The 26,164-nt window shown below is 42.3% G+C and overlaps 2 protein-coding genes across 2 annotated transcripts; both read left to right on the top strand.

Moving 5' to 3' along the window:
• Positions 1-1,494: 1,494 nt before the first annotated feature.
• On the top strand, positions 1,495-3,858 carry LOC134436448 (uncharacterized). Its single transcript, XM_063185670.1, has 4 exons — positions 1,495-1,609; positions 1,729-1,784; positions 2,075-3,214; positions 3,773-3,858. Exons 1-3 carry the CDS (start codon positions 1,512-1,514, stop codon positions 3,196-3,198), a joined length of 1,278 nt encoding a protein of 425 aa, XP_063041740.1. The 5' UTR covers positions 1,495-1,511; the 3' UTR covers positions 3,199-3,214; positions 3,773-3,858.
• An 8,915-nt stretch (positions 3,859-12,773) lies between these two features.
• kdf1b (keratinocyte differentiation factor 1b) lies at positions 12,774-25,935 on the top strand. Its single transcript, XM_063184863.1, has 5 exons — positions 12,774-13,035; positions 17,747-18,524; positions 20,791-21,061; positions 24,018-24,095; positions 25,377-25,935. The coding sequence occupies exons 2-5, from the start codon at positions 17,766-17,768 to the stop codon at positions 25,475-25,477; spliced, it is 1,209 nt and encodes a 402-aa protein (XP_063040933.1). The 5' UTR covers positions 12,774-13,035; positions 17,747-17,765; the 3' UTR covers positions 25,478-25,935.
• Positions 25,936-26,164: the final 229 nt, after the last annotated feature.

The following is a 26,164-nucleotide window of genomic DNA, read 5'->3' as shown; positions in this document are numbered from 1 at the left end:
ACAGAGGCCAGGCTAATGTCCAAAGAAAATGAAGGTGGGGGGAAGCCACCGAGTAATTCAAAGTAGACCAAGTAAAAGGGTCAACGCGGACTTTTATAAGCACTGGTCTGGTGGATCAAACTCACTCTATTTGCTAAACCATTGGGCTTCCTGATGAGTTCCTGAGTTCTTGTGCACTTAACACAGTATCATTTACTGATCCCAGGGAGAAATTATTCCCCAAATTATTCCACAAATTAGCTGATGATCTTCTGCATTGGCCCAGTGGGTTACAGCTTGTGAATCCAGAGAAAGTAGAATATATAGTGTATATTCCCATTGGCTCCTACTGTTCCCTCAAAAAACATGCAGTTCCACCTAGATGGCAAAGTGATGACTGGGAAACCTCAATGGAGTCAATTGGGCTAAAATACTGTATATTCTACTCCAATCTGTAGTTATCAACCTCATACAAATTTCCTGTTTAGAAATATGGTTGGTATTGTAAAACAGGAGGTATTGTCAAGTTTTTTTGGGTATTTAATTTTTCCGCTAAAGCAGAAGATTTTGTCCTGTAGGCTACTGGAAAGCATTCTGCTAATGTTTATGGATTTGGCCTCATAAATACAGCTTGAAATAAAAGTGAAAGTCCAACTGGGAAACTCCAACTCCCATTGTCATTGTGACACAGTACTCCACAGCACACAAGTGTTCACTGCACAATGCACCCAATGAAATTGCATTCATGCCTCACCCGTGCAAGGGGGCAGCGCCCAATGGCACCCCAAGGGAGCAAAGTGGCGGGATGGTACCATGCTCAGGTTACCTCAGTCATGGAGGAGGATGGGGGAGAGCACTGGTTAACTACTCCCCCCACCAACCTGACGGGTCGGGAGTTGAACCGGCAACCTTTGGGCTACAAGTCTGACGCCCTAACCGCTAACCCATGACTGCCTTGATGACTCAGTATACAATAATCTAGATGCGCAAAGAAAAATAACAAAAATGCTTCAATAACTTCTTTTTAGCACTAGTTTTGAATATGATTTTAATATTTTGGGACAAAACATTAAACAAGAAAAAAAATTTAGGCAGCTACATCGAAAGCAATTCGTTTTTCAATTTTCTGGGTGGTACTGCAGCGAGTTGGCGACCGCATGCAGCTTCATGAATGAGCCTTCCCATTTGTAATATATTCTCTGATTAATCTGACATATGATAATAGACTCAGCAACAACTGCAGTATATTGGCCAATTAGATGTGAACTCAAAACAGGCACCTTTGACAGTGCCAATGATTTAACAGAGGAATAATGATGTATGGACTGGACTTGAAGCACAGCCTTCAACTACTGACTTTACAAGTCAACCAATCTTTGAAAAATGACTCAAATTGGACACACCTGTGTGACTTCTCATGAGTGAAGTCATCGCACCTGACATGAATATTGTGTCTAATCAGCAGGCTAATTGGTCGTTAACCACTAACGAGGAAAGCTCCCTTTAAATGAGCAACATGTGTTCTTTGTTTCATGGTGCTATGGTTGGCTGCTAAGTTTGTGTCTTGTTACTGCATTGCTGGCTGTTGTGGTAGCCAACCAGCCATGATGCATATTACTTACTTGTGGGCGTAAGTTATGTTTAACTTTTGTGACAAATCTGTTGCAAAACAGTTGCAAATTTACATTGTGAAATATAAGGTTTGGTTATGGGAAACAGTAAAACCACACGTGTTTTTGTCTTTTTCAGGACTGGCCTGTGTCTCCTACTGACTGTACCTTTGAGTTACTCTGCAACGTACTATGGTAATATGACGCTCACATTCACTCTATTCACTTTGGGGAATTATCGGTTGCCATTTATCTGGTCTTTGCTTAAGAAGAGGTGGTGATTTTTTTTATATATATATATTTTTTACAATTTTTTGTAGGAACAGATGATGGTTTTGAAGAACTTTTTGTAACCCTTTGCAGTCCTTAGACTTGCATTGTCACAAAATCTGTCTGGATACAGAACTAACACTAAAAAAATGTGTTGCTTTTAAAAGGGTGAAGTAGTGTGTATTTTAATTGCTTGTGTTTTCTATACTTTATAGGACATGATGACTCTGATGAACCTGCCACCGGTCAATGGCAATCTTCTACACAAGCTCCTGTGGTGAGACACTCGTGGTATCAACACCAATCTGCAAAAGATGCTCCCAAGGCAGGTTGGAGGGACGGTTCCAAAGGTGTTCTTCAAGGAGACTGGAAAAATGTACCAGCTTACCTTCCTCAAAAGGAACAGAAAAGCAGACCAGCCCAAGCTACTCGGACTGAATGGGAAACCAGACCAGCCAACATTCCTCAAGGACACTGGAGAAATGAACAGAACAAACCAATTCCACAGGGAGCCTGGAGGAGCAGCAGACCAGCCAACAATCCTCAGAGCGAAGAATGGAGACCAACATCATCCAGTGTTCAAGATGAGTGGAGACGCAAACTTGCCAATGGCCCCCGAACAGAATGGAGAGGCAAACCTCAAGCAGAGTGGAGGAGCAAACAAACCAGCGTTCCTCAAGGTGACTGGAGAAGCAAAAAATCAGACCATGGTGGTCCCCAACAAGACTGGCAACGCAAACCTGCCAACGTTCCTCAAAGCAGACCAACGAGTGCTCCACAAACGGAACAGAAGAGCAAATCCCCATCCTCTTGGTCTGTCCATGGTTATGGCCCGGTTAAAGGAGCCGTACGACCTCTGACCTCCAGCAGTATGGGTAGCTGGGCAAAAGACTCGCAGACCTTCCTCAGCTCTGGTACTTACAGGTCTACACTTTCCAAACCTGCTCTCGGCAAGCCCCAGGGACCCAAAACCCAGCATTTTGGGCCTGCCTCCTCGTCCTCACCTCTGTCTACTACCAGGCCTCTATCCACTAACTCTGGGCCCAATCTGCCACCGTGGGCCGGACGTAACCAGAAGACCCAGTCACAAGGGGGCTCTGTGAGCTGGAAACGGCCAGCACTTTCGCAGACAGTGAGTGCTCAAGGTCAACGCCAGCCTTCAAGGGTATCTGGTGGAAACTACAATAGAGGCCAGAATACTGCTCCAACCAGCAGCCGCTGGACCCAGCAGAGCCAAGATGATGATGATGAGGATGATGATGATGACGACGAAGATGTCAAGCATGTGCCCTTTCCAGCTGGACAAGGCCAGGGCACACTTGTGAGGAAGAGGTGGTAATAGGAGATCTGAACAGGTCAGTACAAATTTGAGTCACATCAGATGGTTAAAGCAATATTAGGTTGTCATCATTTCAGGGCCCTTATCAGTAAGGGCAGGAAAAAAATGTACACTTTGCTGCCCCCTTATGTGCTATAACTGCACAAAAGTTGGGAGGAGCATCACAGTCTTGTTCTGTGTAACCTGTGGGCAACTAACCAGCAACTTGGTATTGCTTTAGTTATGTGCTAGCACGCATGTGGATTAAAAAAAACAAAATTTTTATGTACAAGTGTGGCTAAAAATGATTCTGTTAACCAGAGCGCTTTAACCCCGTAAAGGGAATTTTTTAAAACCAGAGTTTTTGAAATGCACTTTTTAAAAATATCATGCGTCAACAGTTTCTTAGTCCTTGCTCATTTTCCTTGAGAAGTCACTACTTCGCATCAGCAAAACTAAAGCTGGTGTGTTTAATTTGTTATAGGGGGAAATGCACTTACCTGATCATGTGGACACGGAACCTGAGAATTGTGCATTAGCCTAACCTGTTGTCTTTTACATATTGTGAACTGTCATCCACGTTTGTGTGTTTCAGGATTCACCAGCTGATTCACCTCCTTGCCTGAAGGGTTAGTCGTGACTGGGACTGTCACGAATATCTTAATAAAAGGTTAAACTGTACTGGGTTGTCCGCATTTGGTTATTTTATTTTCACTTTTAATGTCTCAGAGGTTGGGTTCTCATTGCTCCAGAAGTAAACTTTTGTGTGCTGGTTTTCAGAATGAGATCTTAGTGCCATCTCCTGTGCTTATGTGGGTTAATTATTTTTTTTTAAAGGTGCACTATTGGTTACGTTCCAGATATTTCCAATATGTATCCTGCCCATTTACAGAAGTTAGCCTTTACGAGTACTTTCGACCAAGAAATTCTAAGCATTCATATGACAAATTGCACTTCATACATGGAAAAGTGGATCTTCTGCATGTCTGCCATTTTGAATTTCCAGAAATGGACATGGCAAAACTTGCTATGATTTGGTCATACTAGTAAATATTTCATTACTTGGAAATATTCATGAAAAATCAATTTAATAGGTAGCATGGTTTGATCCCTCTGGGTACTGTCCACCTTTTTAAAAAGTGGTGCCCAATTGCTTTGAAAAGTAAACTAATTATGCAAAGAGGTTTTCCCAACACTATTAAACCATGATGAAAAATATTAGATTAGGATGCTCAGCAAAGTTGAATTTTCAAGAATTTGTTCATTTGTGTTTTGGACATTTTTTAGTTAAAGACATGTCAACACTTAACATTACATTTCTTCACTTTCTATGAAATCTAAACCGTAGGTGCCGGTTTCCACGTAGCAGGATATTTTTTTTTCTCCTGGTTGCATTGGTTTTACGTTGGTTATGGCCATCAGTTTCCACGTAGCAGATATTTAAAATCCAGGTATAAAAAGCAGGAGAAAAAAATATCCTGTTTAGGGGGCTGAAACGCATTTGTTACAATGGAGGATTTATTTTTATCCACATGTTGCGTTTACACCTCAACAGGAGAAAAATACCCTGCTAAAAAAATATCCTGCTACGTGGAAACAGCACCTTAATTTTTCCAATATTCTTGTTTTGAATTAGAATGTGCAGTGAATCTGGGGTCCGTATCTCGAAAGCGTCTTTGCTAACGACGGTAGCAACGTCCTTCGTAAGAGCGACTCAACTCTCTCTCTCGACAGCGACGCTCACCACTAAATCCAAGGGAACGGCAGGGCAGTCTTAAGACGGTTAGCAACGACAAGAATGGAGAAACGGACCCCTGTAGTTTCCCAAATGCATTTCTGCCCATTAAAGAGCAATTTATTTAAATTTTGACTTTTAGTCACCTTTTGTAAAGGCACTGATATTAATTTGCACACAAGTGTATGGTGGTAGGTATATATGAGAAGCCAATGGGCTGCTTGGAGTGACCATCACAAGGTTTGTGAGTGTGCTCTTGTCATGCATGCCACTGAGCCTGGATTTTTTGATCCAACAGTCAAGTTTGCAACCCCAGAAGGTCTGGGTTCAAGTCCCAGCAGGCCAACTCCCCTCCTCATGACCACTTCAGCACCCCCCCCCCCCTTCATATTTCCATAGTGTGCCATGGTGAGAAAATGCTTTAAAAAATGGATGTCAGGAAAATATATTTTTTTTCTACCTATCCTGATGGACAGAGTGACCAGCAGGGGTGAAAGTATCAGGCAATAGTCTGCTAATTCTCTAGGTTTGTCCAGGCATGGGTGGAGGCAGGCAGCCACCGTTTGAGAAGGAAGGATGCTTTGATGGGTTACCATGGCAGCTCCGTGACTAAGAATAGCGTCCAAAAACCTTGCTTCCTCAAGGAGAAGTTTGATTATGCTTGAGCAGGAAGGTGAAGGTGAAGATGGCTCCACCTCTGCCACCAACCATTCCTGCCATGGAGTCATTAGGCTCGTTTGCAACCACGCAGCAAAAGATTTGATCAAAACGTGATTTGCTTGGTCATAAAAAGGAGGGGATAACTGCGTCGCAACCAAGCTGGACACATCAGGACGACGAGATTTCAACAGCGGCAAAGAAGGTGGATCCAGTGATGGTACAAGAAGGAGATAAGTCAGGCTCGTTGTTTTCCGGTATCCCGTTGACGTCAGGTGAACGCCCCTTTAGGAGACCATCCGAGTTTGAGAGTGAATTACGCCTCTAGAGTGCATTTGTGGGATTGAATCCTTGGATGACAGTTCAGATTTCGGATGTCAAAATGCAAATTGACGTGTGTCCTCCTCGACACTTCCACCTTGAAATAAAACAAAGGGGTGAAATAGGTTTGTGTTGTGTGTCTTATTCATTGCACATCATCCAAAGACGGAACACAGGTGTGTTTCATATACTATTTAATTATGCCATCGTATATTAGCAGCAACTGTGTAGATGAGGTAATTAGCAATATTATAACATTGGTTGCTCTTTCTATCGTAATTTGGCGATAACGTCCTGCATGTTCACAATGTAGGCTAGCTTCAGCGCAATTCACCGACAAAAGGCTCCGCGCACTTTTCAGGTCACGGTATTTCCGTTACTGTTTATTATTCCTTTATAGGCCTACAGTTGTGCTGATTTCGCTCACACTTGCAGTCCTGGCTTTACTGCTGCAGGAACTGTGATTAGTTTGGTCGTTGCTGTGGAAACGGTTGAATAATTTTAGTCCTAAAGTTAAATAGGGAAGCGGCCAGGGCGAGTTTGAAGCCAGAATGTCGTCGTGCAATTAAAGTTCCATCTCTTTCCAGCTGCCGTTACGACACCCTTCATTACAATGCTGTCTATGGCCGTTTGACTCGGTTTTAAATGTCATCACCGTTTCAAATTGTAGGCCTAGGTTATAGCCTTGACATGGGCTATTTCATACACATATGGTGTCCCATGTAAAGTGTTACAGACTTCTCGCGAATAGGCCTATTTCTTTCCTCACTGCCTAGCCAAAAACAAGGGGACAACTAATGTGGCTTCACTGACAACTGCAACAGTTACTGCAAGCAACTGATATCTACCTGGAGTTGCATAAACAAACCAAAATACGAAAAGTGCATTAAACACCGCACACTGTGTAGGCCTAGGCCCTACTGTTCTCCCCCCCTCTTCAAAGCACGCGTTTCGCGTTTCGCCCGGTGCGTCTTCAGGTTCCCGAAGACGCACTGGGATAAGAGCTAATCTGAAGACGCACTGTGCGAAACGCGTTGCTCGCTCAGGGGAAAAATACAAAAGAAGTATCCAGTGTGCGATGTTTAATGAACTTTTCGTATTGATCAAGTTTTTCTGCCTTGCACCTGGAAGGGTTGTGCACAATACAAGGACTTCCATGCACAAATAAATAAATACTAGGCCTATATATATATGACAGGATATTACAATAAATGTACAATGAAAACAACGTGAATGTCAACTGGGATTACTATAGGGCAGACAGTTACCATGAGCGACGCGTCCCATCCCATCCGTCTCCGCCACGCCTCTTCACAGACTACGAATCCCACCTCAGCCCTTTGGATGGCGGTAATACGCAACCCTTGTCAGTTGCCACCAAACGCAACAGTAAGAGAAGAAGAAGGGGGGACAACGCCCCCTTAGGAGACCCAAACTTGAGCACATCCATTTACATTGTGTGGGCGGAGTTCAGGGTATCTCCTTCTTGTACCATCACTGGTGGATCTATAGGTCTGTGGGTGGATCTACCTTTTCGACAGCGGGTGTACCAGGGCGCCCTCTCGTGGAATTAAATAATCACGGCGCTAATTCCATGACGCGCTTACCATCGTCGGCACATGCTTGTGAAATGCGAGACTCTGCGTCTCGGAGAGAAATCGGGTGGTCTTGTGGTAGAGATACAGTTTACCACTCAGTGAATCATGGAACAAGTCTTATGTGATGATTTGGCTTCACTTCCATGTAATAATTCAGTTAATTAGTACTCACTTTAGGCTATTCATTTTGTGTTTTGGGACCAAAGTCGTCATTCAGATAGGACCGTTTTAAAATTACTTAACAGCGCCAACCCATGCTGCGAGGATTGAACCCAGGTGTTCAATATGTAGCTTTACCATGGCGCGCCAACCACAAAGGCCACTCTGTTTCGTGCACTTTCATACATAAAAGACAAGATAAGTCTCTCGCAACTGGTCTGTTTCCACATTAACCATCAGCAACTAAAGACTCCCCGTGTTTCGGTGCAGTTTCGAACCGGGGACCTCATGAATGGAAGTCAGGCGCGCAACCACTACTCTAACCGTCGAGCAGGCGGCCCGTGGAACAATACTGGTTTTGTAACCTGCGGCATACACTCCTAACGTGGCGAAGATGGAGCATCTGACAGGGTGGTTTGTTTCTTTTTTTTCTGTTGTAAGTGGGTTGTGCGACCATACATATGGATGATACCACTCTGAGTATGCTGCATTTGTGCATGAAATGCATTTCAGCATGTAGAAAATGAAGCACGTTCAACTACACACACATGAATCACATGAGCTATGAACACCAATCACGGCAGATTCCTCACATCATGGAGGAGGACTTCTTGCCCCGCAGTAGGTTTCTGCTACTGCGGAGTTGCCTGACAAAACTTTTGTTCCCGCGATGGTTCAACGCCATGTGACACGACTGCCGCGCAGAGGTCACTCCCTTCAACTGCGTCGTGAACGGCAAATTCTAACCATGATGCTTCACGCGGACACACTGAGCATGCTCGCTGCCTAGCAAATTTTCAACTTCGTCAAAATTACGCCATCACGAACGCCCTTATTGTGAGTTCATCACAGGACGTGGGCCAGAGACAGTCAAGGAAACTGGGGGAGGAACTGGGCAGGAGGAGCTGAGTGTTGAGCCAGAGCCCCCTCCCCGCACCAGGCGACCAGTGTTGCCAGATGGACGATAATTATCGTATTTTGTGCCACCGTTTTGCCCATTTTGTCCTCTGTACGATCAAAAAAACATGATGTACGATAATTTTAGAGTTTTCATTCAGTTCATTTAGATGCCTTGAAACAACAATTTAGGCCTTGTACGATAATGTCCTCCCAAAAATCCCCCAAACACAATAATTTTGAGGTTTTGGTACGACAGCATTTCCCATCTGGCAACCATCTGACTAATCCATCCTATGGGTCAGCTGGTGGTCATCCGCAACATCGGGTCAGACCAGACTCTCTGAGTGCGTTCCAATATGCGGCCTTGCGTCCTCCACTTGTGCTTGTGGCCTCATACCAGGATGTAATATGCTGTGATGACATCACTGACAACAGCATTATATTTTAATATCTCGCAAAAGCTCAATTGTAAAGTCATTTTCTCATTTGCTAACTGGATGGTGAATGAAGAATGGTCCCCGAGAAATTGTTTTGGCTAAGCTGACAGCAGGGAAACGTAATTGTTTTCTCCAAGGAGGCGGGGCATCAGCAAAACATGAGGCCACAAACACAAGTAGAGGACGCAAGGCCACATTATTGGAATGCAACCTCTGTCTACCCATGATGGCAGGCTACAGTCACTGTAAATAAGGCTGTCTACTTGCAATGGTATTTATTGGTATTTATGTATGTATGTGTATGTGCACTTATGTTTTTTACTTATTTATTCATGTATGTATGTACACCTATGTATGTACGTATGTAGCCTATGTACGTATGTGTTGTATGTATGTATGTATGTATGTATGTATGTATGTATGTATGTATGCATGTATGCATGTATGCATGTATGTATGTATGTATGTATGTATGTATGTATGTATGTATGTATGTATGTATGTATGTATGTATGTATGTATGTATGTATAAACTGTGAATGGGAGAGTGACTTTGCCTACAGGCATCGTAGGCTATAGCCTATTTAGAGTCATTAGTGATGTATCTACTATCAAGGCTATTCCTGAAAAGCAGAGAGTTGACCTCGCGAAAACATACTGTATTTGGCAACTATTACAGGGCCAGCCGAACCACGAGCTCTCAAACGCAGTAGTTACTACAACAAAATCCCTCCGGTGCCAAGCGTGGGAGTGTCCACGACGGGTGAAGTTGGCTAGGTGTGTTCAGGAACAGTTTCTAGCCGACCAGGACCAACACAACCCGCCAGACAACTGTCTGTGTTGGGAGTCGGAGTTGGCTCCAGTCTTTTTGGTGTGAAATGGGCAATAAAGGCGCACTGTGTAAGATGGTGTCCTAGGTATTGCGGCTATGCTGCTCATTGAATCTGTGCTGTCTACTGCCAAATTGGATTTTTTAATGAATATTTCCTAAATAATGAACTAATATTTACTAGTATGATCAAAGTACAGTGGAAAAAAAGCCCATTTCTGGAAATTTTAAATGGCGGACCATGGAGAAGATCCCACTTGTCATGTATGAAATGTGCCATTCTCCCAGTCATACTGAATGATTCAAATCAATGATGGAGGTAAGTATTCATGAAGAAGGTAACATTGTGAATTTGCAACATGAATTATTCTGGAAATAAACTGCTAAAATATTACAGAGTGCATCTTTAATACAACATCTGCAAAGCTTACCACAGAAAAGTATTTTTAATCATATAACTTAAATCAACTTTTTGTTTAATTTTCGTGAAATTATGGTGGTGCAAAAGTGAGTACACCCCAGACTGATGCCCAGTTTATCTCTTCAAAATTCCCAATTTATGTTCAAATGAGTTCAGATGAGGTGTCATACTTAATCACCGAGTCATTCTCACCGCTCCAGAAAATCAGAATTGCCCATAGGTGTGTATTCAGGGTCACTGTCAAGTCGGAAAACAGCACAATGACCAACAATGAAGGTCAATGAGTAAAGGTAACATCTGCTATTTTTAGAGCAATTCATCTATGTATTCCTGATTCCATCAATGAAAACAGCTCTCAAACACCAGCAGCACTCATGCAACCCCACATAAGAGCTGCGTCCCCCGCCATATTTCACTTTAGGGCACCATGCATTTATCTTTGTATCCTTCATCTCCAACACCATGGAGTGTTGATGCTATCAATTCTAAAAAATATTGATCTTGGTATCACAGTTTTGGTGCACATACAGGTATATAGTCCCATTAGCCTGAACGGCACCCACATACGCCATTACTTGCCATGTGCGGCATAATGTGTCATGGGAAATAATCACCCAAGTTTACATTTTTCCTGCCTTAGATCACTGTGGTGAATTTGCACAACAACTTTCGTCAAAATATGCTCTTGCCGAGGTGTTAAAGTCTGTGGCCCACCTGTTACTTCTCTGTGAGGCAGTTGCAGATCCATCTGTCCTAAAGTTTTGGACCACAGTAGATAACAGGGTTTTTTGACTGATAAGTAAACCTCTGGTGGCCTTCTAGTGCAGTGGTTTTCAAAGGGGGGCCGCGGCAGGTTGGCTGGAAAAGTATAACAAAACAAAATAAATATCAAACTAAATTGAATAACTGAAACAACTGATCACTGCACTAAAATAAACCAACACGCCTAACAATATTCCCGTTGAACTGCATAATAATGTAGCATTGACCCTTCTGGTGTATAACTTTTGTTTTTCTTTGTCAGGCTGTATGTCCTTTCTCTACCATGTGGTGTTTAAATACAGAAATGGAAAGGGATTTGCTCTGCGAAATACTGTGTTATAGCCAACTGTTTGATAGAAAATGGTGTAATGAATTCTTAAACTCTGAGACTGATTGAATGCTTGCTCAATTAGCCCTACTAAAATGTGTCTTTTTCTCTGAAACTTTCATTGGGGTGTACTCATTTTGCACCACCCTAATTTGCTCTAAAGTGAAGAATATAATATAAATCACTTTATAAAACATACTTTTATGTTGTGTATGTTCAACAGATATACATGGCAGATGCATATTAGTAGAGTAGAGTAGAGTATCATTTATTGATCCCAGGGAAAAATTAAGGTAAATTAAGGTATCAAGTATAGCACACATAGGCTACTTACAGTATGAATACAGAAGACATTACACACAGGTATTACACACATATTAACAATATATAGCACACTCTTACATACTATTCAGCCCAAGACAGGTATCTCTCTCTCTCTCTCTCTCTCTCTCTCTCTCTCTCTCTCTCTCTCTCTCTCTCTCTCTCTCTCTCTCTCTCTCACACACACACACACACACACACACACAGAGTTATAAAGTGTACAAATAAAAAGTGTCCCAGTGATATATCACACGTGCCTTAGCTGAGCGGCAAAGAGCAGCCCAAGACTAGTGACCAACAAAGTGTCCAGGAGTGTCAGAAGTCACTGTGCATAGTAGGCCTACAATGTCTATTGTATTCTTTGGGAGAAAAAGGGGTATCACAAGTCCCCCGCTGTGTCGATCCACACACACACACACACACACACACACACACACACACACACACACACACACACACACACACACACACACACACACACACACACACACACACACACTTTAGCATAGGACAAAGGTGATTGTGGAAATATCTTCTTAGTTTTTTTTAAATACTGTTCAAAATTTTAATTTTCAAAGGGGGTGTAGGCCCACTCATTATTGATGTGCACTAATAGCCTACAGCACGTAGCCTACCGTGTATGTCTATTTTTTATTGTTTGTTTGTTGAGACACGTTACAATAACTTAGAGCTACCTGCTGGGAACTGCCCTTTAAGCGACAGAACTTGCTTTAAGTCTTCCTCACTTGTAGCAATTTCACTTATAAACAGGTTATATTTTGTCTCCAAATGTGCCTCTCAAAAAGTGTACAGGAAACGTTTTCTAGTGATCAGCCCCGAGCTGTGCCATTTGGCAAGATATTGTAGCACGTGACTGCAGTGCCACCTACTGTTTTCAATGACCGTGGGAGTTACATTTCAAGAAATGTGTATTATACTGAAATAAAACGCACAAAACAGTCACTTGAATTTTCAAAAGCTGTCACTACGCACAAGTATTCCCTTGATAATCCCCACCATTCGTGTATGATTAGAACATTTCTGGCAGAACGCAACATGATCTCCGTCAACCTCGCCAACTTTTCAATACCCAAATTGCCTGACGTCACCATTGTTTTGTGCAACATAGCAAGGTAGAATCCGAGGTTTACCTGTTCCCTCAGGTAGTCCTCCGCCTCCGAGTATTCCTTCGGAAAGTATTGGTAACAACTTTGTAACTAAGTGTGAATAACAGCTGTGGAGACTCCGATTAACCAAATGGCGTGAAGTTGACTTTGGATATAAGGACTTTAACTCCTTACCGAACCACTGCCGGGAAAAAAATAACTCGCCATTGACTTCCGGAAGAATTTTGTGGTAACTAGTGGACTATCCTTTTATGCCACATGCCGTAAGTTTATCTTATGTTCATCTTAGATAAACGAAATAATATAGGCCTACAATCGTTTCAGGCCATCTTTCATTTGTAAAACGACTTCGTTGTCCATTGGTTTACATTGGTTTTGAGCCGTTTTAAAATTTTGATTCGCGGGTGTAAGTCTCTACATGTATAGGCTACATCATCTCAATTTAAAGCATTTCCCCCTCAATCATCTAAATTCTTGATTAATGTGAATCAGATGCGCAAATAAAGCTCATGAACATAAGCATGATTATTCTGCCGTATGGCAGGTGGTCGTGGAGAGGTGAGGATTCGTAGGCCCGCGCACAGTCACCATATTGCTACCATGTCACATAATAATGTCTGTTTCAATATCTAAGGCTGTACTTATGTAGCCCACTGTAGAGTTTTTCTGTGCTGGGTTTCCTTTACTAAATATCAAAGTAGGCTACTCCGGGACCTATAGAGTCCATAGACAGGACCTTATGTTGGTGAAGGGTCTGATTGTTGTGTAAACATGTACGCACACTATGGTTCAACGTCTGTCCTTTCAGCTCCTGCAAAAAACAAACATAACACAGTAGTCGTGTTGCATGACATCTTCCACATCTCTCTGCAATGTCCTTCTGTCTGTGTTAAATCACAAGACCACTCAACTTTTGTTTCAATCACATTCACATATGCGCTGATGGTTTATTGTAGGAAAATGAAAGAGAAACCATTTACGCACAGTCCCTCGTATATTTACTTAACGTTAACAAACATTTACACATTTCATTTAAACACAAAAATTTCACAACTGGTCAGATGATTGCATTTTGCATGGTTCCCATTTGTTTGTAGGCGGTCAGTCTACCTGTGAATTCAGGTCTAAATGTGCCTTGCAGAAGGCCTACAGTAGGCTGAGTATTCAGGTACAGTGCAGTAGTTGAGTATTCAGGTAAATTGGGAGACATTGATGCTTGTTTCTGTTCAATCTACTGGAGGCTGTTGCCAACTTCCATTCCTGCTGCTCTGGACATAACCAGATATATTCAGGCATCACCAACCACCAACCAACCCCTTGCACGGGTGAGGCATAAATGCTATTTTGTTGTGTGCAGTGTGCAGTATTCACTTGTGTGCTATGGAGTACTGTGTCACAATGACAATGGGAGTTGGAGTTTCCCAATGGGCTTTCAACACATCAACAGGTAGAACAGGGGTATTCAATTAAATGTCAACGAGGGCCAGTTTTTCATTCCTCTCAGCAAAGGGGCTGAACTGTATGTATATGGTTGCCAACTGTCAATGAAAAAAATACGGAACACTTCATTGAGGTGGGGGGTCCTCCCCCAGAAAGTTTTTTATTTCTTAGATGTAGTTTCCTGCATTTTAACATCCATTTCAGCTCAATACAGAACCTGTACTTCAATCTCTAAATTCCGAAAATTCTGAATCTGTATTTCAAGGGGCTTGTGGGGGGCCAGAACCTTGCCATCAAGGACCGCATCTGGCCCCAGAAGCTCCATTGAATGTTGAGCAAATTTTGTAATGTGTGGTCTCCATATGCTTTGTGTTGTACTGTATAAATAAATATACCATGCCAAGGTATAACTTCCCACGTTTGTTTTTTGCATATGTGCTGGTATACACACAAGCAAAGACAAAGTGACCAACTGATGACATTTGAGATGGAAAAAGTCACTTGTCACGGGTGCTTATATGTCGTCACACACCCTAAGCTTTGACTAAACTGTGCAACAAAAATGAAAGAATGCTGAGTACAAGAGTGCTGGTGATAAAATCTCAAAAAGCACTTGAGGGGAACATGTCTAAAGATTTGCAGATTATGCTATCAGAAACTAACTTCGTTGTAAGCAATTGGCATTCTTCTCAGAGGTTGACTTCCACATTTGTGGACTGATGACTAGAGCTTCTTCTGAATGAGATATGAAACTTCCTCAAGCTTTGAAATGAGGTCCAGTTGCAAATGTCTTAGCCCAGAGGTAGTGTGGTAGATTGTGATAACTGAGGGAGAGACAACATCGAACAGTCTTGCTCGAAGAGAATATTTACTGAACAAAACAAATGAGGTCCGATTACTTCCGGCTAAGCTCTTGGAGGGGAAAGTAGAGGGGACTGCACAGTACGGTGCATGAGCCGAACATCAAAGTATCACATTTCATCTGCAACAAATTCACCAAACTCAGTAATCAAAATATAACTCTCCTCTTTACCCCACGTTGGGTCCTTCTCTCTTGACTTACAGTTACTCATATTGGTTAGAGTCCCTGTAGTAGCAGTATGGGGTTAGGTGCCTTGCTCAAGAGCTCCTCAGCCATGGAGTGTGGTAGGGAGGACTAGGGAGTGAAAGGGTGAGATTCAAACCTGCAACCCTCTGATCTTAAAGGGACACTGTGTGAGGTTTTTAGTTATTTATTTCTAGAATTCATGCTGCCCATTCACTAATGTTACTTTTTTCATGAATACTTACCACCAGCATCAAATTCTAAGTATTCATTATGACTAGAAAAATTGCGCTTTTCATACATGAAAAGGGGGATCTTCTCCATGGTCCAACATTTTGAATTTTTAGCTGCAAAAATGACTGTACTTGGACCGTACTAGAAAATATTTGTTTATTACTTAGTAAACTTTCATGTGAAGATCAAATTTGGCAATAGGCAGCCCAGTTTCAATGAGCAGCATAGTTGCAGTACCCTTTTTGACCATTTCCTGCACAGTGTCCCTTTACTGTAAGCCCATCACCTTAACCACTAGGCCAAGGCTGCCCATGGTGCTCCTGTTTGCTCCTTATTTCTTACAGGGGACACAGGGTGTGTCAGGGTATGACATTTCATCAGCAACAAAATTGTCAAACTCACTAAAACTTTACTGTCATGGTCATGAGCGTGCTGTGGTGCAGCACTAATACAGTCGCACCATACAGTATATGGGCAACATTGCCCTTGGGGACCCAGGTTCGAATCCGGGTAATTTTCCAAATCTTTCCTATTTCTCTCCCCCCCCTCTACAAAGCGGATTCCAAAAAAGTTGGGACACTTTGTATTTTGTGAATAAAATCAAAATGCTGGCATTTTCAAAACATCTAATATGTTAATAAGGTAGAGCATTATGTACAGACAACATATCAGTTGTTAAAGTCGAGCAGAATTATTGTTTTGAGGTAATTATGTGATCATTTAAAATTTCACCCTTGCAACAAATCCCAAAAAAGTTGGGACAGGGCCAATAAAATGCTTTTTATATTGGATAAGACTAAACACAACACAAGGGATGAGACTGAACAGTTAAATACTTTGACTGATGGCGTAATTTTATTCAAAAAATAGATATTTTGATATGCAAGACATGATTTCAGCAGCTCAACTGATAGGTGTGTTCCTCAACTTGTTTACCTTTTTGTTATGCTTAATATGTGGCATATCCTGACTGCAAGAAAACAATTTTGTGACCTGTTTACTCTTATGATGGAACCACACTGTTGGAACATCGTAGAGATTGAAATTTGCCACCATTATGGGGCAATATCTAAAGGCGGTGCTCCAAAATATAATGCCTTGGTAGCTATGTTTGCTGTTTAAAGTCTGTATGTATCATTCAACATTCATTTTAATGCTCTACGTGAGTAAGAAGACCATAACCAAGTCACCTCTGCACCCCCTTACCATCATATTTGCTGTCTTTCAGACTGACCACTAAATCAAGCTGAAGTATTCATTTTCTATATAACCTAGAGGGTGCATGACTCCATAATTTTCAAAAAGGATTAAATATTTTCCATTCTGTAATCAGAGGACAGTTTCACATGGTCCACATGTCCATAGAATGAGCTTTTCTGCACGCAACACTGATTAATGTCTGCATCATGTGCATTAATCAAGTGTTGTGTTTATGGTCATTTTTTCGAGAGCTGTCATTGTTGGAGTGTCATAGTTTGCTTATTTACCACGAGTATGTCATGATCTCATAACTCGTACAATGATTACTCAGAACTCTATGTTACGGAAGTAGGCCTTATATGCCTGCAATTTTGATAATTCAATCTTTCTGTGTAATAGATAAGTAATTAGTCCCTCAAAATATTCGCTGCTGAGTGCCACAGCCTCTATGTGATGGTATTTTGTTTGTGCATTCATGTTGGCAGTCAATATAGTTCCTTTTAAAATATTCTTCCTTGTGTAATTTTTAGAATTATCCAACTATTACAACATGTTTTGGCCCTGTCCCAACTTTTTTGAGATTTGTTGCATGGGTCAAATTTTAAATGATCACATAATTACCTCAAAACAATAATTCTGCTCGACTTTAACAACTGATATGTTGTCTGTACATAATGCTCTACCTTATTAACATATTGGATGTTTTGAAAATGCCAGCATTTTGATTTTATTCACAAAATACAAAGTGTCCCAACTTTTTTGGAATCCGCTTGTACTTTCCTGTCCCTCTTTACTAATATACATTATCCTGAAAAAGTAAAAAAAACAACAACTGTATTTACTTAACGCCTTAGCGCAGAGCCCATGTTATAACCTTACTGTCACCAAAATTGTAATGGATATGTCTTAATCTGTTACTTAAGGCTCTCAGTACTGTCATAGTAATGTTGTTATGATGTAGTTGAATATTTTCAGCAAATAGTGAATAGGCCCGCCGGCGCCCCCTAGAGGCTACACACTAAAATATACTAAAATACCATGTCCTGTCTCTCCAGGCCCTGGTCCTCATGAGCCATGTCTGGAGGTCCAAACTCGGAGAAATGGAGCCCGGCGTCTGGGCCCTCTGGGAGTGGAGGAGGAGGAGGAGGAGGAAACGGGGTGCTCCTCAACCGCACCGTCTCCCAGGGCAGCACCAGCAGCGGCCGGCCCTACCAGGAGCGCTGCGTGGACCCTCCCTACACCCCGACAACAAAGACCCCCACCACCACGACTAATAAGGGCGGTGTGCACAAGGCCGATCCCCGAGATGCTAACGGCAAACAGGCAGAGATCCAGGACTTCCTAGCGGTGCCGTCCGAGTCGTATGCCGGGGGTGGCGGGACGTCGTGCGCCGTTTGCACGCCGTGCGCCTCGCTGGCGGCCTGCCGGACATTTGTGTGCACCGTGCTGACGTGTGGCCTGTACCGCGCGTGCAGGCGGCTGCCGTGCCTGTCGCCTGCTGCCCAGGGCCCCTCGCCGGAGGAGGCCAAAAAAGACCCCCGATCGGCCCCCTCCTTCTCCTTCTCCTCCTCCTCTCAGGCCCCCGAGAGGGAAGACTCAGAGTCGGGCTACACGGACATCTACCTGCGCGGCGTGAAGGTGGAGTCTATTTTCCTGGATGACGAGGAGGAGACGGTGGCGTACAGGCCGCCTCTGCAGGAGCAGCCGAGGCCGTTCGACCTGCACAAGTGCGGCAGCGTGTATCTGGAGGAGCTGGATGACGAGTGGAGCCGCACCGGCAGCGGGGACGTGGACGAGCTCATCTCACGCAAGCTGTTGGAGCTCTACTCACAGGTCAGCAAGGTTGGAGAAAATGGGAAAACATTAGTGCACAGTTATTTTAACTGAGGTCATCAGCGCTAGTTTGCCACTCAGGCTTTGAACTCGCCACCTACCAGTCAACTATCCAGTTTGAGCATGAGAGGCACTGCACGATACTGCTGAGTTAAAGGTCCAGACCAATAGATCAGCGCTACCGATAGTGTATGAGGCTTCGTGAGGAAGGTTTAAATGTTCTAATCCAAACTCCGCTAGTTGGTATCCGTTACATTATCATGGTCAAAATATTTTCACTCTTGTAATGCCTTTGACTTTATTTGATAAGTGCCTTGGAAAATAGAGATACCGATGCTACTTTGGTGCTGACAGACCCACATGAAAAACAAATGTTAGCATCGGCTAACTAACGCTGGATTTCTGAATGCAGGGGATGTAAGGAGGTGAGGTATTATATGTGGAAAAGGTTAGAGTTCAGCATCATAGTTTAATGTTATTTAAGCCATTACACACCGGATTTCCCCTTTAAAGGGTAACTTCAGCCAATTTCAACATGCTCACACTACCCTGGACTTGTCAGTACCTGAGATTTTTTTTTCTTCAGCCTTTTCCAAGATCCTGCTCATTGTAATGGGGGCAGGTGTTTGCTTGCATAAAAAAACAACATCTTGATTTATTCCCAAAAACATCCAAAAAGTGTAGCAACATCAGCAGACAACTAGCAAACAGCGATACCTTTTGGGAAAATGTTTGGAGTAGCCCTATGTTAAGATTTTTTAAAATGTAAACAAACACCTGCCCCCATTAGAAAAGCTCAAAAGCCAAAAAATGCAGCATCACCGGGTACTACTGACAAGTCAAGGGTAGTGTAAGCAATACAACAGCATATTGAAATTGGCTGAAGTGGTCCTTTAAGATATGAATTTATTCCACTTCTAATTCCTGTGAGATGACCTTGAGTCTGTTGAAAGAAGTTTAGAAGTTAGGAGGTTTAAACAGGATAGAATTTTCAGCACAGATCAGAAGCTGATAAGTTTTTGGCAAAGCCTCATGGGGAATCGAGCTGACTTGGAGGACTGCACTCGCTCTAGTTATTTGTTGTTTTTGTGTTTCACGCTCCCATAGTCACAGGTTTAGATCAATAAGCTAGCCAAATGCATTCTGTTGTTATTATAGTAGCAGTTGCTATAACTGCTAGTAGTAGTATTTTTACTCTTAAGGTCCAGATTGGTGAGCAAAGGTATCTTGTTAAACTGTTATTGTCATTATGATGATGATGATTATTATTACTCTTTATGTCCAGATTGATGAGCTGGCCAAGTGCATCTTATTATTACATTATTATTATTATTATTGCCAGGAGGATGATGGTTATTACTAGGGCTGGGTAAAAGAATCGATTTAATCGATAATCATTTAAAATTAACATAATCGATTCACTGGGCACAAAATAGATTTTTTGGTTCTTTTTCTTTTTGTTATTTTTGTTTAATTGAGATCTATGGAAAATACCCAGTAGGTATTAGTCAATTAGGTCTAAGTCTACTTATTACAAATTAGCAAATCTGTTAACACTGTCAAGCCACAGCCCTTTGACATTTTTATTTAAAAATAGGCAACAGCATCTTTTAGGGGAAATCCTGGCACCAAGAAGGGAACGGATTGAATCGATTCGGAAATGAAACGAATCGAATCGAATTGAATCGTGATTAATCGATGCAAAGCCCTAAGAATCGAAATCAAATCGATACAGGAACATCGCTGCGATACCCAGCCCTAGTCATTACTACTGTTTTTGGGTCCAGACTGATGAGCAGACCGAGTACTCATTGTTATGTGACGATCATGATAATCGCTCTTTAGGTTGAAATTGAAAAGCAGGCCAAGTATACGTTATGTTATTAAACTTATGATGAGGATGATGATCCGTGGGCCGTGGCCTAGTGGTTAGAGAGTTGGTGTTTCAATCTAAGGGTTTCGAATCCTCCCTCACCTCTCCCTACATCTCCATCCATGGCTGAAGTACCCTTGAGCAAAGCTCCTAACCCCACATTGCTCCAGGGACTGTAACCAATACCCTGAACAATAATAGTTGTAAGTCGCTTTGAATGAATGAAAGCGTCAGCTAACTCTAATGTAATGTAATGTAATTATTACTCTCCATGTCCAGATTGAGGAGTTGGCCAAGTGGACGTAGGACTCCTTCTGCTTGTTGTTACATTATTATGATGACGGTGCTGATGCTGATGCTGATGATGATGATATTATTGTTATTACTCTGTAGGTCCAGATTGATGAGTTGGCCAAGTGCACGTCGGACTCCTTCTTCCTGAAGCGCACCAGCGAAATCAGCCGGCTCATCTCGGACATCGTCACGGAGACGCAGATGGAGGAGAAGGACGCCGAGTGCCGACTGGTGCACGGTATCATCCGCCTCAGCACGCGCAAGAGCAAGAAGCGGCCGCCCGTGCAGGTGCGCCGACACACCGAGACGCCTACCGACAGCGGCACCGAGACCATGAAGGGAAGCTTCTCCCTCACCGACAGCAACTACAGTAAGTACAACTCTAATAAGACTTAATCATTCTTAATAAGCTTCTCCCGCACCGACAGCAACTTCAGTAAGCACAACTCTAATAATGTTTATTTTTGCTATGCTATGTATGCTGTTATGCTATGCTATGTATGCTGTTACAGACACTCCTATCTGAAATACGTGTACGTGTACTGACGTTAAGTGCATAGTACTGAGGTTTAAGTGTGTGGTCAGGTGTCATGGGAAAGTTTCGACTTAATAGTGCACAGAATTTTCAGCGTGAGCGCCCTACGCACTGAAACATAGTGCCCGAAGTGCACAAGTGCGCCATTTGAGACACTATAGTAATCTAATCTAATATGAATTAATTATGCTTAGTTACGTGATGTAATGTGATGTAATTGCACCATGAATGTAAGCAGACCTCCAATTACACTTATACTGTTTTCAGGCTGACCAGAACAGTGCCGGTGCTCATGGCCGCACCAGTTTCATTTGCCACTAAAGTCCTTACCTGCGAACAAACAGCGTTCATACCGGGCTCTGAACTTTTCCGCATTGTGAACCAACTGGAGCCACGCTGTTGGCAGAGTTTTATAAAAAAAATCCTTGCACGTGATTGGGGAAACACTTGTCTCACATTTTTAATGAGCTGCTAATTACTTAATCTATTCACAGATTCGAAAATACAGTTGAAATTACAGAATCAATGTCGATGAATGAGTCCATGTGATTGGCCGTTGTTGCTGAGACGACTGTGGTGTTTAATTATTTTTTTCCTTTCCCCACTATGTTCAAATTTTGACTACGTCACATCTATGAAAATCCCGCAATGCTAATTGGTTCTTCCTCATTTTGGTTTTGGAGCATGGCGAACACAAAGGCCTTCCAGATCCTTGTGTGAGCTCACGAAGTTGAACGTAAATTACATGATAGTCTGCTGAGAGCCAGGCAAAAGTAAGCACACCTCCAAGGCGAATTATGTCATCATTATGTTTAGTTACTCAGGTGGTGTACTGCAGTGTACTCCTGAGCCATGTATACCACGAAGGACAGCTTCTCCCTCACAGACAGCAACTACAGTATAAAAAGCTGATTGCTAATTATGACTAATCATCTACTCAGGTCATGTAAAGCACTCCTATCTTACATCATGAGGTGAAACATCTCCCCTATAGCAACTACAGTAATTACAGTAGGCTATGCTTTTATACCAGTGTTTCTCAAAGTTTGTCAGACCGAGGATCACTTTGTCCCCTCAAAAATGATCCGGGACCACCTATCAACTGAATTGACAGCTGCCGGGGGATAATTTGACACTGCTAATTCCGATGCAGATCATTTACTTTTTATTGACATTTACAAGCCTGTCTTATCGTGGCGAAAAATGACTTCAGCTATGTTTAGCTTTGTAATAAAGATACAACTATAGCCTACTGCTAGTTTGTCTTGGAAAAGTGGAAATCTCCTCGCGGACCACCAGTGGTCCCTGGACCACACTTTGAGAATCACTGCTTTATACGTTATTTTTGCAGGTGTAGTGCACTCCTTTCCTGTAGCATTTACTGTATGTCAGCTTTTCCCACGCTGGTAGAAACAACAGTAAGCAGAACTCTCTGCCTAGCATTGTTTAAAGGGACACTGTGTGAGATTTGTTGTTATTTATTTCCAGAATTAACCACCAGCATCAAATTCTAAGTATTCATTATGACTGGAAAAATTATCATACATGAAAAGGGGGATCTTCTCCATGGTCCGCCATTTTGAATTTCCAAAAATAGCCATTTTTAGCTGCAAAAATGACTGTACTTGGACCATACTAGAAAATTTGGCAATAGGCATCCCAGTTTCAATGAGCAGCATAGTTGCAGTACTTTTTTTGACCATTTCCTGCACAGTGTCCCTTTAATGACACAGATGCAGTACCCGCATGTCCTATTCCATTTCAAATACAGAGAATGTGACAAACAAAGCATGTGAAACAAAGGGCACTGGAACGACTTTTATAGTGGTGGTGCAGGATTTTGTTCTTTATTCTTTATTTCTTATGTTACTGCTGCTGCACTACACTCATTTGTCTAAAAGTAGGGATGCAAATTATCGATTAATTCATTAATCATTAGTTGATAGCCTTATTGATCGACTTACAATTAATTGATAAGTGGCATTATCCCCCCGAAATCTCAATGTTTCTCGAAAAAAAACCTAAGTCTAATTTTTTAAATTAAAAATTGAGATAAAATACCACATTTAAATTAGTTCCATTTCAATTCTTTAATCCAAAGGTGTTTTAAATATTCCCACTATTCACACCCCTCTTCACATGCCCATATCACCTGGGTCTCTTGTTGGTTGAGTTGTCGATTAATTGTGATTAATGTTTTTTAATGCATTAACACATTGATCGATTAAAGTCGATTAATCGATTAATCGTTTGCATCCCTATCTAAAAGTAAAATTTGTGAACGCCTCATTTAGGGAGCCCAAAAGTGAGGATGCAAATGCACCACTGCAACCCACTTTCCGGCACCTATGATGTGAACTTGAACTTGAATGAAGAAAAACATCCCCACGTAGCAACTACAGTACAGTAAGCAGAACTCTAGGTCCAATTAAGCTCAGTTACTCGGGTGATGTTGTGCACTCTCATGTTGTACCATGAAGGTCAGGTTCTCGCACAGTTGTAACAACATCAATTGCAAGTGTAGTATGCCTAAGGCCTGAGGAATGCTTGTAGCACTTTTCGGGCACAAACACGTTGCCAGGCATGTAATGTCAGCTTTATGCACAGTAGGACACCCGACACAAGACACACAGTGGCGTGCCAACAGTGCAATATTGACACAGGCGTGAGGGGTGATCTTCCGAACTTCTATGTTGAGGTCAAGGTAGAGTCAAATAATGGTGGAAAATATTAATGATCATCTGTTGTTATATTTAGTAATACTGTACCATGTTGACCTCCATGTTCACAGACGACCTTGATGTCCAGATCTCCAAGGAGACCTCCTCAGATATAGTAGCCAGACAAATGCGCCATGGCAGTGATCGAGGTAAGCAGTGTAATCAGAAAATCTTATTTTTTTTCTTCCTCCATCTGACTGAGGGCAGGGCACGCACACATGCATGCACACACACACACACACACACACACACACACACACACACAGCAACGGTCCATGTCAAAGAGCTTATTGTTTCCTTCTGCTCTCTGATTAGAAAGATTAGGAAACATTATGAGATACCGTATTAAATAGGTGCAACCACGAAGCACCACATGCATTTTCTGCTTGGTACACATTTATTTGGAACTCTATGTTTCGCTTTGCTTTAGAGCAAGGGTATTCAATTAAAAGTCACTGAGGGCTAGTTTTTCAAACTCCCTCCAGTGAAGGGGCCGAACGTAGAATCTGTATAACTCCGAGCAGCATGGTGTCTGAGGTTAGGGTGCAAAACAAGTGGGTAGCTTTCCAGACAGATTCCAGACAGCTTTCCAGACAGATATCCGCTTCTCTATTTCTTAATAGCCTTGGGAGGGTCCATTTATGACACTGTTTTAGATAAGATTTCACTCTCATGTGAATGCATTGTGGAGATATCCCCAACTTGAAGTATTAGTGATAACAAATTACGCACGGCCACAGAGAGCAGACCTATTTGTTTTCATTTTGGTCTGGCCTTATGGGGGGCAGAACCTTGCTATCCTAGGGCCGCATCTGGCCCTGCTTTAGAGCATTCATATATACACAGAAAATGCTGCGTCACAGGTCTGAGTTCGCTTAAATGGATGAAAGCGACCAAGTAGGAAAACTTAAAACTTAAACTGAATAAAGGTATTTTTCTTGAGGTAGGTATGAGGTAGTATAGGTATGTTTCCAAGCATGGGTGGATTTTTAGAAACTGTTGACTCTCCTTCTCGAGTTTCACTTGAGGGCTGGTTGGGTTTCTGACTGTCAAAAAAGATTTTGGCTGCATGTGGGGTCACTGAGCTGAGCTGGGGTCATTGTTTGTTTCAAAAGAAAAAAGCAGTTTGGCCATAGTCGCTCAAGCCAGAACACAAAACCTACCTGTCCATTGCCTAGGTCTACTTGATGTTGTGCAGAGAGTCAGAGTCAGAGTGTACTTTATTGTCCCCAGGGGGAAATTATTCTTTCTATTAATTATTATTAATTATTCTATTCTATGCTTCTCCCACTGCATTGTATACAGTACTCACATACACAACATACATTCATACAACGAACATAACGTAAAAAATATAAAAACATAGAGAACATAGAGAAACATTGAACTGTTCCTGATACACTGTGCGTTTGTGGATTTGTACTTGACAGCCAACTCGTCCAGTTCGCCAACTACATTCTCGCCAGCCTACCGGGAGACAGACACGGACTCCTCTGGCCTTCCGCTTCTTCACAGGTATCCCCGCACATGAGCCCTGGGAAGAAGGAAGACCGCCTGTACGTACACACACACACACACACACACACACACACACACACACACACACACACACACACACACACACACACACACACACACACACACACACACACACACACACATACTATACTGTATCTGGGGAGGCCAGAAACATTAGAGTGGTGCCACCCGTAAAGGAATATGGTGAAGGAAAACCTAAGGTCAGTAATATTATTACTAAATAACTTGAGCCATAGACATTTTATTAGGATGAAAAATGACATGTCCTGTTTGTCTTTTAGGATTGTTGGTAATTTATAATTGTGCAGGCTCTTGTTCCCTCATCATTGTTTTTTATTTTATTTTTTGAGATGACTGTCTTTTGTTTTGTGCCGTCCCTTGTCCATTGAGTAAAGAAAACATAGTCATGCATTTTCTGTAGGAACAGAGATGGGAGAGCAAAAATGTGAGTGAGAGATTGACAGATCGAGAGCAAGTGTGTGAGAGAGATACCGAGAGAGATACCGAGAGAGAGAGAGAGAGAGAGAGAGAGAGAGAGAGAGAGAGAGAGAGAGAGAGAGAGAGCAAAAGGAAGAGAAACCTGAAACTTTCCAGGCCAGTCCCACTTTCTGTTGTCATAGTCTATCTATTTTGTACACGTCGCACGTCGCCCTTACACCCCCATTTGCGGATACTTAGA

The sequence above is a fragment of the Engraulis encrasicolus genome, chromosome 20, assembly GCF_034702125.1.
Source record: "Engraulis encrasicolus isolate BLACKSEA-1 chromosome 20, IST_EnEncr_1.0, whole genome shotgun sequence".
NCBI lineage: Eukaryota > Metazoa > Chordata > Actinopteri > Clupeiformes > Engraulidae > Engraulis > Engraulis encrasicolus.
This window is presented reverse-complemented; position numbering and strand designations above follow the sequence as displayed.

Excerpts from the sequence above, each read along its gene's own strand:
- LOC134436448 (XM_063185670.1), top strand. The coding sequence starts at position 1,512 with ATGGTGCTATGGTTGGCTGCTAAGTTTGTGTCTTGTTACTGCATTGCT. Across the intron at positions 1,610-1,728 it reads CATATTACTTACTTGTGGGC|GACTGGCCTGTGTCTCCTAC; the intron begins GTAAGTTATGTT and ends TGTCTTTTTCAG. Across the intron at positions 1,785-2,074 it reads TTACTCTGCAACGTACTATG|GACATGATGACTCTGATGAA; the intron begins GTAATATGACGC and ends TATACTTTATAG.
- kdf1b (XM_063184863.1), top strand. The coding sequence starts at position 17,766 with ATGTCTGGAGGTCCAAACTCGGAGAAATGGAGCCCGGCGTCTGGGCCC. Across the intron at positions 18,525-20,790 it reads TGTTGGAGCTCTACTCACAG|GTCCAGATTGATGAGTTGGC; the intron begins GTCAGCAAGGTT and ends ATTACTCTGTAG. Across the intron at positions 21,062-24,017 it reads CCTCACCGACAGCAACTACA|ACGACCTTGATGTCCAGATC; the intron begins GTAAGTACAACT and ends CCATGTTCACAG.